Source organism: Chiloscyllium plagiosum, unplaced genomic scaffold, assembly GCF_037043375.1.
Source record: "Chiloscyllium plagiosum isolate Xiang-an unplaced genomic scaffold, Cpla_swu_hap1 HiC_scaffold_3, whole genome shotgun sequence".
Lineage (NCBI taxonomy): Eukaryota > Metazoa > Chordata > Chondrichthyes > Orectolobiformes > Hemiscylliidae > Chiloscyllium > Chiloscyllium plagiosum.
Genome location: NW_028270141.1, coordinates 91,137,056 through 91,151,581, shown reverse-complemented (window position 1 = coordinate 91,151,581; position 14,526 = coordinate 91,137,056). Strand labels below are relative to the sequence as shown.

At 40.4% G+C, this 14,526-nt stretch overlaps 1 protein-coding gene across 1 annotated transcript in view; it reads right to left on the bottom strand.

Annotated features, from left to right (window-relative positions):
- ufl1 (UFM1-specific ligase 1) overlaps positions 1-14,440 on the bottom strand; it is a 62,318-nt gene extending 47,878 nt beyond the window's left edge. The window contains exons 1-4 of the mRNA XM_043685304.2: positions 14,284-14,440; positions 8,296-8,441; positions 7,241-7,269; positions 5,590-5,687 (exon numbers count right to left, since the gene is read on the bottom strand). Of these exons, the coding sequence (XP_043541239.2) occupies positions 5,590-5,687; positions 7,241-7,269; positions 8,296-8,441; positions 14,284-14,360 (350 nt within the window). The 5' untranslated portion in view covers positions 14,361-14,440. The remainder of the gene's footprint in view (positions 1-5,589; positions 5,688-7,240; positions 7,270-8,295; positions 8,442-14,283) is intronic.
- Between the last annotated feature and the right edge of the window lie 86 nt (positions 14,441-14,526).

Below are 14,526 nucleotides of genomic sequence, written 5' to 3'. Positions count from 1 at the left end.
GTTAAAAATCACACAACACCAGGTTATAGTCCAACAGGTTTAATTGGAAGCACACTAGCTTTCGGAGCGACGCTCCTTCATCAGGCAGAATCACCTGATGAAGGAGCGTCGCTCCGAAAGCTAGTGTGCTTCCAATTAAACCTGTTGGACAATAACCTGGTGTTGTGTGATTTTTAAACTTAGAAGCACGGCGTTCTAACCAGAACTGCATCAATAAACACATCAATTTAGATCCTATCTACATTCCCTCGAAAAAAAAACCGGAAATGACATCATCCGCCTAAAGAAACCAAGACCTATAAACAGAGAGGCTTGACCGGAGACATTCACTGATGATGTTACCTAGTATGGTGACAAAACATAGAGTCAAACAGTCATAGAAATGTACAGCATGGAAACAGACCCTTCGGTCCAACCTGTCCATGCCGACCAATCTAGTCCCACCTGCCAGCACTCGGCCCATACCCCTCCAAACCCTTTCTATTCATATACCCATCCAAATGCCTCTTAAATGTTGCAATTGTACCAGCCTCCACCACATCCTCTGGCAGCTCATTCCATACACGTACCACCCTCTGCGTGAAGAAGTTGCCCCGTAGGTCTCTTTTATATCTTTCCCCTCTCACCCTAAACCTATGCCCTCTAGTTCTGGACTCCCAGATCCCAGGGAAAAGACTTTGTCTATTTATCCTATCCATGCACCTTATGATTTTCTAAACCTCTATAAGGACACAGAGGCTCCAGGGAAAACAGCCCCAGCCTGTTCAGCCTCTCCCTATAGCTCAAATCCTCCAACCCTGGCAACATCCTTGTCAATCTTTTCTGAACGCTTTCAAGTTTCACAACATCTTTCTGTTAGGAAGGAGACCAGAATTGCATGCAATATTCCAACAGTGGCCTAACCAAACTCCTGTACAGCCGCAACATGACCTCCCAACTCCTGTACTCAATATTCTGACCAATAAACGAAAGCATACCAAACGACACCTTCACGATCCTATCTAACGCGACTCCACTTTCAAGGAGCTATGAACCTGCAATCCAAGGACTCTTTGTTCAGCAACACTTCCTCGGACCTTACCATTAAGTGTATAAGTCCTGCTAAGATTTGCTTTCCCAAAATACAGCACCTCACATTTGTCTGAATTAAACTCGATCTGCCACTTCTCAGCCCATTGGCCCATCTGGTTCAGATCCTATTGTAATCTGAGGTAACCCACTTCGCTGTCTACTACACCTCCAATTTTGGTGTCATCTGCAAATTTACTAACTGTACTTCTTATGCTCGCATCCAAATCATTTATGTAAATGGTAAAAAGTAGAGGACCCAGCACCGATCCTTGTGACACTCCACTGGTCACAGGCGTCTAGTCTGAAAAACAACCCTCCACCACCACACTCTATCTTCTACCTTTGAGCCAGTTCTGTATCCAAATGGCTAGTTCTCCCTGTATTCCATGAGATCTAACCTTGCTAATCAGTCTCCCGTGGGGAACCTTGTCGAACGCTTTACTGAAGTCCATATAGATCACATCTACTGCTCTGCCCTCATCAATCTTCTTTGTTACTTCTTCAAAAAACTCAATCAAGTTTGTGAGACATGATTTCCCACGCACAAAGTCATGTTGACTATCCCAAATCAGTCCTTGTCTTTCCAAAGACATGTACATCCTGTCCCTCAGGATTCCCTCCAACAACTTGCCCACCACCGAGGTCAGGCTCACCAGTCTATAGTTCCATGATTTGTCCTTACCGCCCTTCTTAAATTGTGGCACCACGTTTGCCAACCTCCAGTCTTCCGGCACCTCACCTGTGACTATCGATGATACGAATATCTCAGCAAGAGGCCCAGCAATCACTTCTCTAGCTTCCCACAGAGTTCTCAGGTACGCTAGATCAGGTCCTGGAGACTTATCCACCTTTAACCGTTTCAAGACATCCAGCACTTCCTCCTCTGTAATCTGGACATTTTGCAAGATGTCACCATCTATTTCCCTACAGTCTATATCTTCCATGTCCTTTTCCACAGTAAATACTGATGCAAAATATTCATTTAGTATCTCCCCCATTTTCTGTGGCTCCACACAAAGGCCGCCTTGCTGATCTTTGAGGCGCCCTATTCTCTCCCTAGTTACCCTTTTGTCCTTATTATATTTGTAAAAACCCTTTGGATTCTCCTTAATTCTATTTGCCAAAGCTATCTTATGTCCCCATTTTGCCCTACTGATTTCCCTCTTAAGTCTTCTCCTACTTTCTTTATACTCTAAGGATTCACTCGCTCTATCCTGTCTATACCTGACATATGCTTCCTTCTTTTTCTTAACCAAATTCTCAATTTCTTATGTCATCCAGCATTCCCTATACCTACCAGCCTTCCCTTTCACCCTGACAGGAATATACTTTCTCTGGATTCTTGTTATCTCATTTTTGAAGGCTTCCCATTTTCCAGGCATCCCTTTACCTGCGAACATCTGCCTCCAATCACGTACCCTGCCTTATTTCCCAAGAGTAGGTCAAGTTTTACACCTTCTCTAGTAGGTACATCCACATACTGAATCAGAAAATTGTCTTGTACGCACTTTAACACTATGACAGACCCAGTCGATGTTTGGAAAGTTAAAATCCTTACCATAACTACCCTATTATTCTTACAGATAGCTGAGATCTCCTTACAAGTTTGTTTCTCAATTTCCCTCTGACTATTAGGGGGTTTATAGTACAATCCAAATAAGGTGATTATCCCTTTCTTATTTCTCAGTTCCACCCAAATAACTTCCCTGGATGTATTTCTGGGAAAATCCTCCCTCAACACAGCTGTAATGTTATCCCTTATCAAAAATGCCACTCCCCCTCCTCTCTTGCCTCCCTTTCTATCATGGAACATTAAGCTGCGAGTCCTGCCCATCCCTGAACCATGTTTCTGTAATTGCTATGATATCCCAGTCCCATGTTCCTAACCATGCCCTGAGTTCATCGGCCTTCCCCGTTAGGCCCCTTGCATTGAAATAAATGCAGTTTAATTGAGTAGTCCTACCTTGTCCCTGCCTGCCCTGACTGTTTGACTCACTTCTGTTCTCAACTGTACCAGTCTCAGATTGATCTCTTTCCTCACTATCTCCCTGGGTCCCACCCCCACCTTACTTGTTTAAATCCTCCAGAGCAGTTCTAGCAAATTTCTCTGCCAGTGTATTAGTCCCCTTAATTTAGGTGCAATCCGTCCTTCTTGTACCACTGAAAATAAACCTTACATACTTATGCTACTGTCAGCTCCAGTCAACTACTCCAATGTTTCCTGGCTCAGCATCCCAACTGCCACCTCCTGTAAAACTTTAACTGATCCAAAATTGCACAGTTCTTGTCTATTTGCATTATAAGTCCAAATTGCTCATCACGATGTTTACTGAAAAATATGGTTTCCATTGCCCAACTGCACAAATTTAAAATTTGAATCCTTCCATTTAAAACCCCTGATGGCCTTGACACCTCTGCAATCTCTCTTAACATGTCAAATACCATGCACCCCCAAACTTTGCATTCTATCTCTGGCTCTTTATGCCTCATCCTCTATTTGCCCTTTCTTGTGGTTTCAGTGTCCTGGAGCCCACCTACTGAAATTACCTCTCCGAGTCTCTCATGCCACTTCGTATTCTTATGGATATTCAATACCTACATGAGCAGGGGTGACAAAACATTTCATCAACACTTTCTCCATTATTGGCCCAGCATACATGCATTTTTTTTGTTTCACTGCTTGAGTCTTTAGACATGTCATTCTCATGTTATTACAGCAAACCTTTCCTTAGTTGTCACCTATGGGACCAAGTGTGTTCTGGATGATTAAGTACTTCTGTTGCACATTATCAATGTCAAAACACAAATCAAGTAATAGAAACATAACACTGGGTTATATACATCAATGTTATAGTTTATTTAATCATAAATCATTAAAATAATAACTTTATCAAAACTTACCAACAGATAGCCTTGTCACTTACACTTTCAACTGACTACTATGAAATTGTGGTGTTTGAGATAATACAGCAAATGTCCGGTATTCAGGTATATAATTTTTGCTGGTTTATCAAGAGTGTCGGTTTATTAGGTGCCGGTTAAAACAAAGTGCATGTTGTAAATGTGCATTGTTCACAGTAATTGAGTTTGATCATGTGAGAGGGATTAAAATTGGGAGAGATGAGCTACCTCTGTTGAAAAAAATGAAACTATGAGAATAGTTTCATTAAGATAAGACCATAAGAGATAGGAGTGGAAGTAAGGCCATTCGGCCCATCGAGTCCACTCCGCCATTCAATCATGGCTGATGCGCATTTCAGCTCCACTTACCAGCGTTCTCCCCGTAGCCCTTAATTCCTCTAGACAACAAGAATCTATCAATCTCGGCCTTGAAGACATTTAGCGTCCCGGCTTCCACTGCACTCCGTGGCAATGAATTCCACAGGCCCACCACTCTCTGGCTGAAGAAATGTCTCCGCATTTCTGTTCTGAAATGAGCCCCTCTAATTCTAAGGCTGTGTCCACGGGTCCTAGTCTCCTCGTCTAACGGAAACAATTTCCTAGCATCCACCTTTTCCAAGCCATGTATTATTTTGTACGTCTCTATTAAGTCTCCCCTTAATCTTCTAAACTCCAATGAATACAATCCCAGTATCCTCAGCCGTTCCTCATATGTTAGACCTGTCATTCCAGGGATCATCCGAGTGAATCTCCGCTGGACACGTTCCAGTGCCAGTATGTCCTTCCTGAGGAGTGGGGACCAAAACTGGACACAGTACTCCAAATGGGACCTAACCAGAGCTTTATAAAGTCTTAGTAGTACATCTCTGCTTTTATATTCCAACCCTCTTGAGATAAGAGACAACATTGCATTCGCTTTCTTAATCACGGACTCAACCTGCATGTTTACCTTTAGAGAATCCTCGACTAGCACTCCCAGATCCCTTTGTGCTTTGGCTTTATTAATTTTCTCACCATTTAGAAAGTAGTCTATGCTTTTATTCTTTTTGCCAAAGTGCAAGACCTCGCACTTGCTCACGCACTTGCTCATTGTGGAGGACAGACATTGATAGAAAATGAAGTGTTAAACAGTAATGAAAGCGATAGTGAATGTAAGAAGGCATAACAACATGATTGCAGGTAGACGGAATGTGAATCATGTATGTTCAGCATGTTGAACATGTCAGAATCCAATGTATAGACCTTAGGATAGAGAAGTATACAGTGGGATCAGATGTATTGCAAGGCTTCAGAAGAGAAAGTTGGCAATGGAATAAGAGAGGCAATTCAGAAGCTTGAAAAAGAATGACATTGAGAGGATAAGGATGATGGGTTTGGTGACAAACTAATTTAAAGATGAATTGGAAGGGAACATAAAGGAGACAATGTGCAATATGGAGATGTGTGACTAGGATATGGGTACATAAAGATTAACAATTGAAAGTCTAACTTACAGATGAAATAAGCATAACTTACCATGATTCTTCACTTTCATTATTGCTACTTCACAAACATTCTTTGGTTGTTTCAGAAAAAAAGATGGTTAAAAATAGTTTACCAGAGATTATCAATACTTACTCATCAATCAGCTGGCCCAAGACAAATTGGATGTTGCTGTCTGATTTCGCAATGTCACTTGCTTTGCTTTCAATGTGAGTTAGATCCACATTAAGAATCTAAAAAATGTAATAGATTTAGATTGTACAAATTAGTGAAGGACAACAAATACTTGGGGATAAATACACCTTTTGAATGTAAAAGATGTATATATCTATTTGCACATGTTACATTATAACGTATCTGTGTGGGTTTCCTGCGGGTGCCCTGTTTCCTCCCACAATCCAAAGATGTGCAGGTTAGGTGAATTGGCCATGCTAAATTGCCCATAGTGTTAGGTGCATTAGTCAGGAGTAAATGTAGGGTAGGGGAATAGATCTGTGTGGGTTACTCTTCGAAGGATCGGTGTGGACTTGTTGGGCTGAAGGCCTGTTTCCATACTGTAGGAAATCTAATCTAATAAAAACAACACAATCCAAATGGTGACAGATTGCAGAACAATGTGGGTGGTCTGGTGCATGAACCACAAAAATTAATTATAAAGTCAACAGAATGCTATAATTTGTGAGGGGAATTCAATACAGTAGGAGATTATACTTCAGTTATACAGGACTTTAGTATGATCATATCTGGAATACTGTGTTCAGTATTGGTCACCTTACTGAAAAAAGGATGTACATGCATTGAAAGCAATTCAGAGAAGGTTAACTTGACTAAATACCTGGAATGGATGGGTTGTCTTATAAGGAATTGTAGTTTAGGTTAGACTTGTATGCACTGAAGTTAAGAATAGTAAGATGTGACTTAATTGAAACATACAGGATTCTGAGGGTCCTGGCCGGGAGAGGGTGTTTCTTATAGTGGGAGAATCTAGATTCAGCGTCACTGGTTTAAAAAAAAAAATCAGTGGTTGCCTATTTAAAATGAAAATGAGAAGAAATGTTTACTCATAAGAGGGTTTTTCAAACTCTCTTCCTGAAAAGGCAGTTATAACAACAACAGTTACCTCCAACAGGGTGTTTTATCTGATGTGGCACTAATCATGTTATCTCCTGTAACCCAAGATACTGGCTGGTATTGAGGAATCAACAAACTTTTACAACAAACTAATCTGCGCAGACGTTAAATTCTTCAGTCACACAAGTGTCTGGGCTGATATTAAAGCTATTAATTTAAAACAGAGGGACAAGCCTCCACTGCAATGTCAAGCTTCAAGTAATCCCTGGATAAAGTGGACTAGGAAATGTAGTGGTTATGTCACGACGATGTCTTTTAAAAATATACTGACCATGAGACATAAACATATTCAAAGGTTCTTGTTATGTTAACTCAGAAGTGGATAAAGTCTTTGTGAGCAAGGGTGTAAAAGGTTATCATGGGTAGGTGGATACATAGAATTAAGTCAGAAATCAGACCAGCCATGATCTCATTTAACAGCAAAGCGGGCTTGAGGGATGTACAACCTACTCCTGAGTCTTTGCTTGCATGTTCATATTATGCTTCAGGAAAGCTCAGTTTACTTTTAGCCAAACAATCCAAAGTATTTCTCTAAGTATTGTAGGTAACATGCAACCATTGTATTTTTAATATTTTACAAGTGTCTGTAATCTTGATATACGGAATATGCAATTTTTCCTCTGTCGACCTAAAATTTAATATTAAACGTACTTACATGCTGCAGATCCACGATATTTATCCTACCTGAAAAATAAAGGAAATGCTTATATTGGGTGTTGATAATTGTTGATAACAAATAACGACAAGGTTACCCATGATTCATTGTTTCATAAAATAAAATGTTACCCTAATAAAACTTCTGAAATCTGCCCTATAGCTTTTTATCCTACCATAAATCTTGAGAAAAGATAATAAAGCATTAACTGCTAGAAACCAGCAGATAATATTCCAGATTTAAAATAAACATTAGCTCAGGCTACTCCATTGAAAATGGTTCAATTACAGGACAAACAGTATTGGTGCTCCTTGAGTATTCAATATGTTGTGCATCAAGAGCAAGTGGAATCTAAATTGAACTGAGAACTCTGGACAAAAGTATTAAGCTAGAACAAAGGCTTTGAGAAAGATTCCTTTTGAAGACACTACTATGTGGAAGTGACAGTTCAATGACCATATCTAATACAGTTAATGTGATTTTATTACTTTGAATCAGAAATTATAATTACACATATAAAAATGACATTGTGAAATAGATGCACAATATACTGGAAATTCCTTATTACTCTAAATGTTATGACACAGTGAATTACTATAAGGTAAGATGGGACACTTTTAGCATTGAACAGACTTTATAATATTCCTTTCAGAATACCACCTACATAGACAACTAGAGAAAAATGTGACTTTTTCAGGTAAAATTCCTTTTAAATAGAGTGACTGTGGTGATTCCAATAGAACAGAGCCTATGAAATGCGTCTAATAATAGATACACTCATTAATCGTCAGCAAATTAGATATGTACTTTCAGATTCCTAGATTCAGATTTGTTGTATTGAGGCCCAACAAGCTTAAGGCTGAAAATACCATTCATTGTCAAAACAGAACTGTAAAAATAGTTAATACACTTATCCACACTTTATTTCTGGCCGATTCCCACCACTACTACCCAACAGTGGTTTTCACATTTAACGTGATATTGATCTTATATAAGCTCTCTACGATTCAGCTAATTATTTATTTATCAGTTTATCTGCAATTTGAAAAACTCACCTCCATTAACATAAAGCTCATCCCGTATCTCTCTGGCAATTTGAGCAGGAGTGATATACTCCTTACCATCCAATGTATGTACCACATCCAGCTGTTTCTCTGCTATCAACTTTGCAACAATTTCAACACAGTTTCGTTCAGATAACCTGCAGAAATTAAATAAAATTTGATGTTTAAGAATATGGATAAGCCATGTATTTCAGAGGGCGGAAGTGGGTACTGCAGATGCTGGAGATTAGAGTCAAGATTAGAGTGGTGCTGGAAAAGCACAGCAGGTCAGGCAGTATCAGAGGAGTAGGAAAAATCAACGTTTTGGGCAAAAGTCCTTCATCAGGTATTTCAGAGACTAAACAATGTACTCTAGTGTCTAAGAAAATGTTCATAAAACATAGAAATCAGCAAATACCACAATAAAGTATATGGGATTATGGTTCAAATTGATAAGCCTTGAAGTAAGCATTAAAGATTGCACACTACTTCCATAATTTAGCATAGATATTCTTAAAGACATGCATCGGTAGTAACATCAGTCCTATAAAATTGCATGATACTTAATAAAGTTTGGCTTCCATTTCAGAAGACTGTAGGAATTTTCCTCCACAACTACACACCCAAACAGAGGTGCAACGTGAATGGAAATTATTTATGTGGCTTAGAAGCTTGTGGAATTTTGCCGATAAGTCTAACTACAGCAGAACAACAGTTTGCACAACTTATCCTAATTTTTTTGTGTCCATTGACCAAATGTTTCACTTGCATGGATTTCTGCCCAGAAAACTGGCCATGCCCTCAATTCTCTAATGTGAGCATACTGCAATTGTGGCCCTTCAGGCATAGGCAAAGGAGATCAGACTTTTAGAAGCAACATTAAAGAAAGTAATTCTTCAAATGATTCAACTGAACATTTGAAATTTTAAACATTCATTACAAGACCAGTCTCTGTTCCCTGTTCCTTTGAATGGATTTTTGTGCAAGTCTCATGATTAAATGTTGAACAGTTTCCCCAACTCCAGGTCCTGAAACATGTTAACAGTTGAGATATCCTCAAGAGCAGATGATTTTCATCCAAGGGTGTTAAAGTAAGCAGATTAGAACACTGCAGATGCCTGAACTACAATCTTGTAAAATTTACTCCATTTGAGACCCATTCCTTCAGATTGGAAACTGAACATGGCACTCTGATACTTCAAAGAATGATAAATTAAACCACAGAACAATAAGTTAGTTAGCTGAACATTCACTGTCATGAACTTACTCAAGTTTTTGATTCAGTATAATGTGTCTGTACGTCATGAAAACTTTCAGCCATAAAGAAAGCACCACCATGTATTTATAAAGGGCAGGTTACACCTGATGAACCTGATTCAATTTTTGAAGAGAAGGCTGAAGTAGTGAGGAAGGATACATCATTGGATGTTATTTACATAAGATTCCAGAAAGCACTGAATAAAATCCTTTATAAGAGAGAGTTAAAAATCACACATCATCAGGTTATATTCCAACAGATTTATTTGGAAGCACTTGCTTTCAGAGCACTGTTCCTTCATCAGGCAGCTGAATTGAGAAGGAACTTCTTACCCAGATGGTTGTAAATCTATGGAATTCCTTGCCCAGTGAAGTAGTTGACGCTACTTCAGTAAATGTTTTTAAAGCTAAGACAGATTTTTTTTGAACAATAAAGGAAATAAGGGATACTGTGAAAGTGAGGGTAAGTGGAGGTGAGTCCACAAAAAGATCAGCCATGATTTTATTGAATGGCGGAGCAGGCTTGAAGGGCCAAATGGTCCACTCCTGGAGCTCCCAGTTCTTATATGTTCTTATAACATTTGAAAATGGGCCCCTTGACATAGAGGTATAGGCACTACCACTGCACCACAACTGCTTCTAGACTTCCTTTGGTATGTCCAACCACCTTTAACTGCTTCATCAATGACCTTTCCTCAATCATAAGGATACAGCATTGGTCAGAGTATAAGAGTTGGGAGGTCATGCTGCAGTGGTACAGGATATTGGTTAGGCCACTTTTGGAATATCGTGTGCAATTCTGATCTTCCTGATAAGGAAGGATATTGTGAAACTTGGAAGGGTTCAGAAAAGATTTCCAAGCATGTTGCCAGGACTGGAGGGTTTGAGATATAGGGAGAGGCTGAATAGGCTGGGATAGTTTTCCTTGGAGTATCAGAAACTTATAGAAGTTTATAAAATCACGAGGGGCATGGATATGGTAAATACACATGGTAATTTCACTAGGGTAGGGGAGTCCAGAACTAGAGGGCATAGGTTTAGAGTGAGAAGGAAAAACTTCAAAGGGACCTAAGGGGCAACTTTTTCACACAGAGGGTAGTGAGAGTATGGAATGAGCTGCCGGGGAAGTGGTGAAAGCTGAAGGTTGGTACAATTATAACATTTAAAAGGTATTTGGATAGGTATATTAATAGGAAGGGTTTAGAGGGATATAGGCCATGTGCAAATGGGACTAGGTTAATTTAGCATATCTGATCAGCATGGATGAGTTGGACTGAAGGGTCTGTTTCCGTGTTGTACATCTCTATGATTATAAGTTGCTCAGCACCATTCACAACTCAGCTACTACAGCAGACCAAATGAAGTAAGATTCTGGGCAATATCCTGTCTTGGGCTAACAAGTGGCAACTAACTGTGTGGCACAAATGTTCAAGGCACTGACCACCTTTCCTTGACATTCAATGGCACCACCATCACTGAATCCTCAGCTATCAACATCCTGCGCTTACCACGGACCAGAAACTGAACTGAACCGAACTGAACAAGCTATATAAATATTATGCTGACAAGATCAGGTCAGAGGCTAGGAATCCAGCAGTTAGTAACTCACATCTTATAGTCTGCTTGAAATAGTACTACATCCATAAACATTCGCTCTCTTTACCATCAATACTCAGTAGTATCAGTATATATCAACTACAAGATGCAGTGCAAAAACTCTTCAAGCCTCCCTCGACAGCACTATCCAAACCCATAAGTACCACCATCTGGAAAGACAGGGCAAAAGATGCATGGGAACGCCACCACCTGCAAGTGCCCCTCCAAGCTGCTCACCGTCCTGAGTTTGAAATATATCACTATTTCATTGTTGTTTGATTAATACCATAAAACTAGCTCCCTAATCGTATGGTGAGTGTACAATAAATGCCCTGTTCAGGTTCAAGAAAGCAGCAAACTAGCACCTTCTCAAGGGAACTTGGGGATTGGCAATCATTGCCGGCCCAGTCAGCGAAGCCCACATTCTCAAATGAAGAGAAAAACTAAAGGCAGTTTATTGAAAGTGGCTGAGGGGCAACATACAGACAGCACAGTTAACGAGCAGAAGGTCAGATTAGCAGGATATGTCTAAAGATGTCCCAAATGTTGGGACCTTGACTATATTATATACTAATTACTTAGGTGACAAGATATAAAGCTATATATTGAAGTTTGCCAATAGCACAAAGCTAAACAGGACTGTAAATTGTATAAAACAAAGCATAAAATTATAGCATGACATAAAGGGACCAGAATAGAAGCTGGTTGAAGCTGTATTTTATCTGTGCAAAAGTCTGGTTAGATGACACCTAAGCGACACATCTTGGGATGGACACACGTTGGCTTTGGATGGATTACAATGTCGATTTACCAGAATGATATCTGGACTCCAAAGGTTAACTTATGAAGACAAATTATATAAACGAGGAACATATACCAGGAAATTTGAAGGTCAAGGAGTGATTTGATCAAAGTTTAAGGGTTCAAAAGAACTGACTGTTTTTAATTAACAATTTCTAGTAATATATATAGAATTAAGGAATATAGTCGCAAATGTTTGAGACTATCCTTTTAAAATTCCAGTTAGTGAATACTTCCGCATTCTTTTGTAAATGGCTGGTGGTGCTAACTATTAAGTTTTATATCTGAAATTAGCAGATTTTTGTTAACTAAAGTTATTGTATGATATGATATTAAAAAAACGTTAAAGATAAAAGAATGTCTTTGTTCATCTTGCATATGAATTATGGTTAAAGGAGTTGAAACATAACTTATTACAACTTAAAAAGTACGGTGTGAGTTACTGCTTTCCTTTGTTTAACCTGATTTACTTTCATTTTAAGTTTTGATGGAGTCTATGAGATCGGAAAGAGACTTGTGCATAACTTGATATTTACAAAAATGGTACCAGCAACATGAATATTTTTTAATCTGACTTCTCAATTTCATCTATGGATGAAATTCTACGTCACAGATCTAACATACTGAATTTGATTTCCTTTATAATTATAATCCAGCTCCCAAAGGTTAAAAATTGCAAATTTAATGAGGTTGACACCAATTAGTCCGGTGATTTCAACATCTATACTGACGGCACCCACTTCAATCTCAGCAACACCACTTCTAACTCCTCCATCGTCATTAAATCGCTTGATCAACATTAGTACTGGATGGGTTGAAACTTCATCCAGTTAAATACTGGTAAGATTAATACCATATATCAGTGACAAGCTCTGTTGACAGATGATTGGTATCATTCCTCTCAGAGGGTGAACCTGTTCACAATTTGATGTTAAAATTAGTTTGCGCAAACATATGGGATTAAAATAGTTAGGTGGCTGTTTTTGACAAGCAGAATTGGTGGGCTAAAGGTTCTTTTTCTCAAAAGGCTGTAGACCTTTATGACACTATATCAAAGTAGCCTTTTTCACTTCTGTCTGGCTATCTCTTTCCTTGCCCCCTTCTGGTTCACCGCTACCTCTGCTCATCTGGTGCAGAAACTTTCATCCGTATCATTCAGTCCTCATGTGTGACTGAGGCACACGCAAACCTGGCTGATCTCTCACTTTGAGGAGAAAGTGAGGACTGCAGATGCTGGAGATCAGAGCTGAAAATGTGTTGCTGGAAAAGCGCAGCAGGTCAGGCAGCATCCAAGGAACAGGAGAATCAACGTTTCGGGCATAAGCCCTTCTTCAGGAATCTGAAGCCCTTCCTGAAGAAGGGCTTATGCCCGAAACGTCGATTCTCCTGTTCCTTGGATGCTGCCTGACCTGCTGCGCTTTTCCAGCTACATATTTTCAGCTCTGATCTCTCACTTTCTACCGTTCATCAGCTTGAACTGAAACTTTGCTGCCTATAACCTTAATCGCACTAAGTTTCATTCATCTGCCACTTCTGTGCTAATTGTCCTAGACTGGTTACTGGACCAGCAATATTTTGATTGCAAGTCCCTCCATGATTTCACTGCTTCCTACCTCTCCAATCATCTTTAACTCCACAATTCACTAAACTATCTGTGCCCCAATGGCTCATGCACATCTCGATTTTTATTTTTATACCTTCAGCTGTTGGGACGCTAACAGGTGAAAATCTGCACCTCACCTGTTCCTTTCGTGCATTGCATAAAACCTATTTGACCAGTTACCTGTTCAGATTTTGTTTTCACATTTTCGTGTCATACTTTCTGCTGTAACATACTTGTGAAATTCCACGGCGTCTTTTAAAATGTCAAAGACTTTATGAACACGAATTGCTATTACGTATCCAAGAAATTTGAATTACCCCAGCTGACATATGGTGCGACATAAACTCCAAATTAATTTATGCCGCGCCAACATTCACATTTTTGCCTTATTCTACAGGGTTTGAGACAACAGTTACAATTTAAGACACGGCTGTCACTTCCATTAAGGCAGTTCAGGCTCACTGAGAGCTTTGAGGTTGTGCTGGACTTTCCACACTGGTCAATGAACCTCAAACAAACTGAGATGAGGGGGACAAGCAGCGCGATACCTTTCAGGCCCTGCGTTATAACCAATAAACCAGACAAAAGTTCAGTGAGACAGTCTCCCAACTGGTGACAGGGAGAGGCCTTCAGGTAAAGGGGAGCTGTGTCCAGGGGCCTGCAGTTACTGGGGGAAGGGGAGTCAGTGACAGAGAGGGACCTGTGCTGCTGGAAGGGAGCAGCGGCCTGGGGCACAGCGGTACCTCTGCACGGTGCTCGCGAACTGCGCCCTCTGGAAATCAGCTGCCAGCCGCCGGATCTCGTCCCAGTCCGCAGCCATGGCTCAGGCCGCCAGCAGCACGCCGCGCGCTCCAGGCACCCGCGTCACCCCCGCCGCGCGCTCCAGGCACCCGCGTTACCCCCGCCGCGCGCTCCCAACAACCGCGTCACCCCGCCGCGCGCTCCAGGCAACCGCGTCACCCCCGCCGCGCGCTCCCAACAACCGC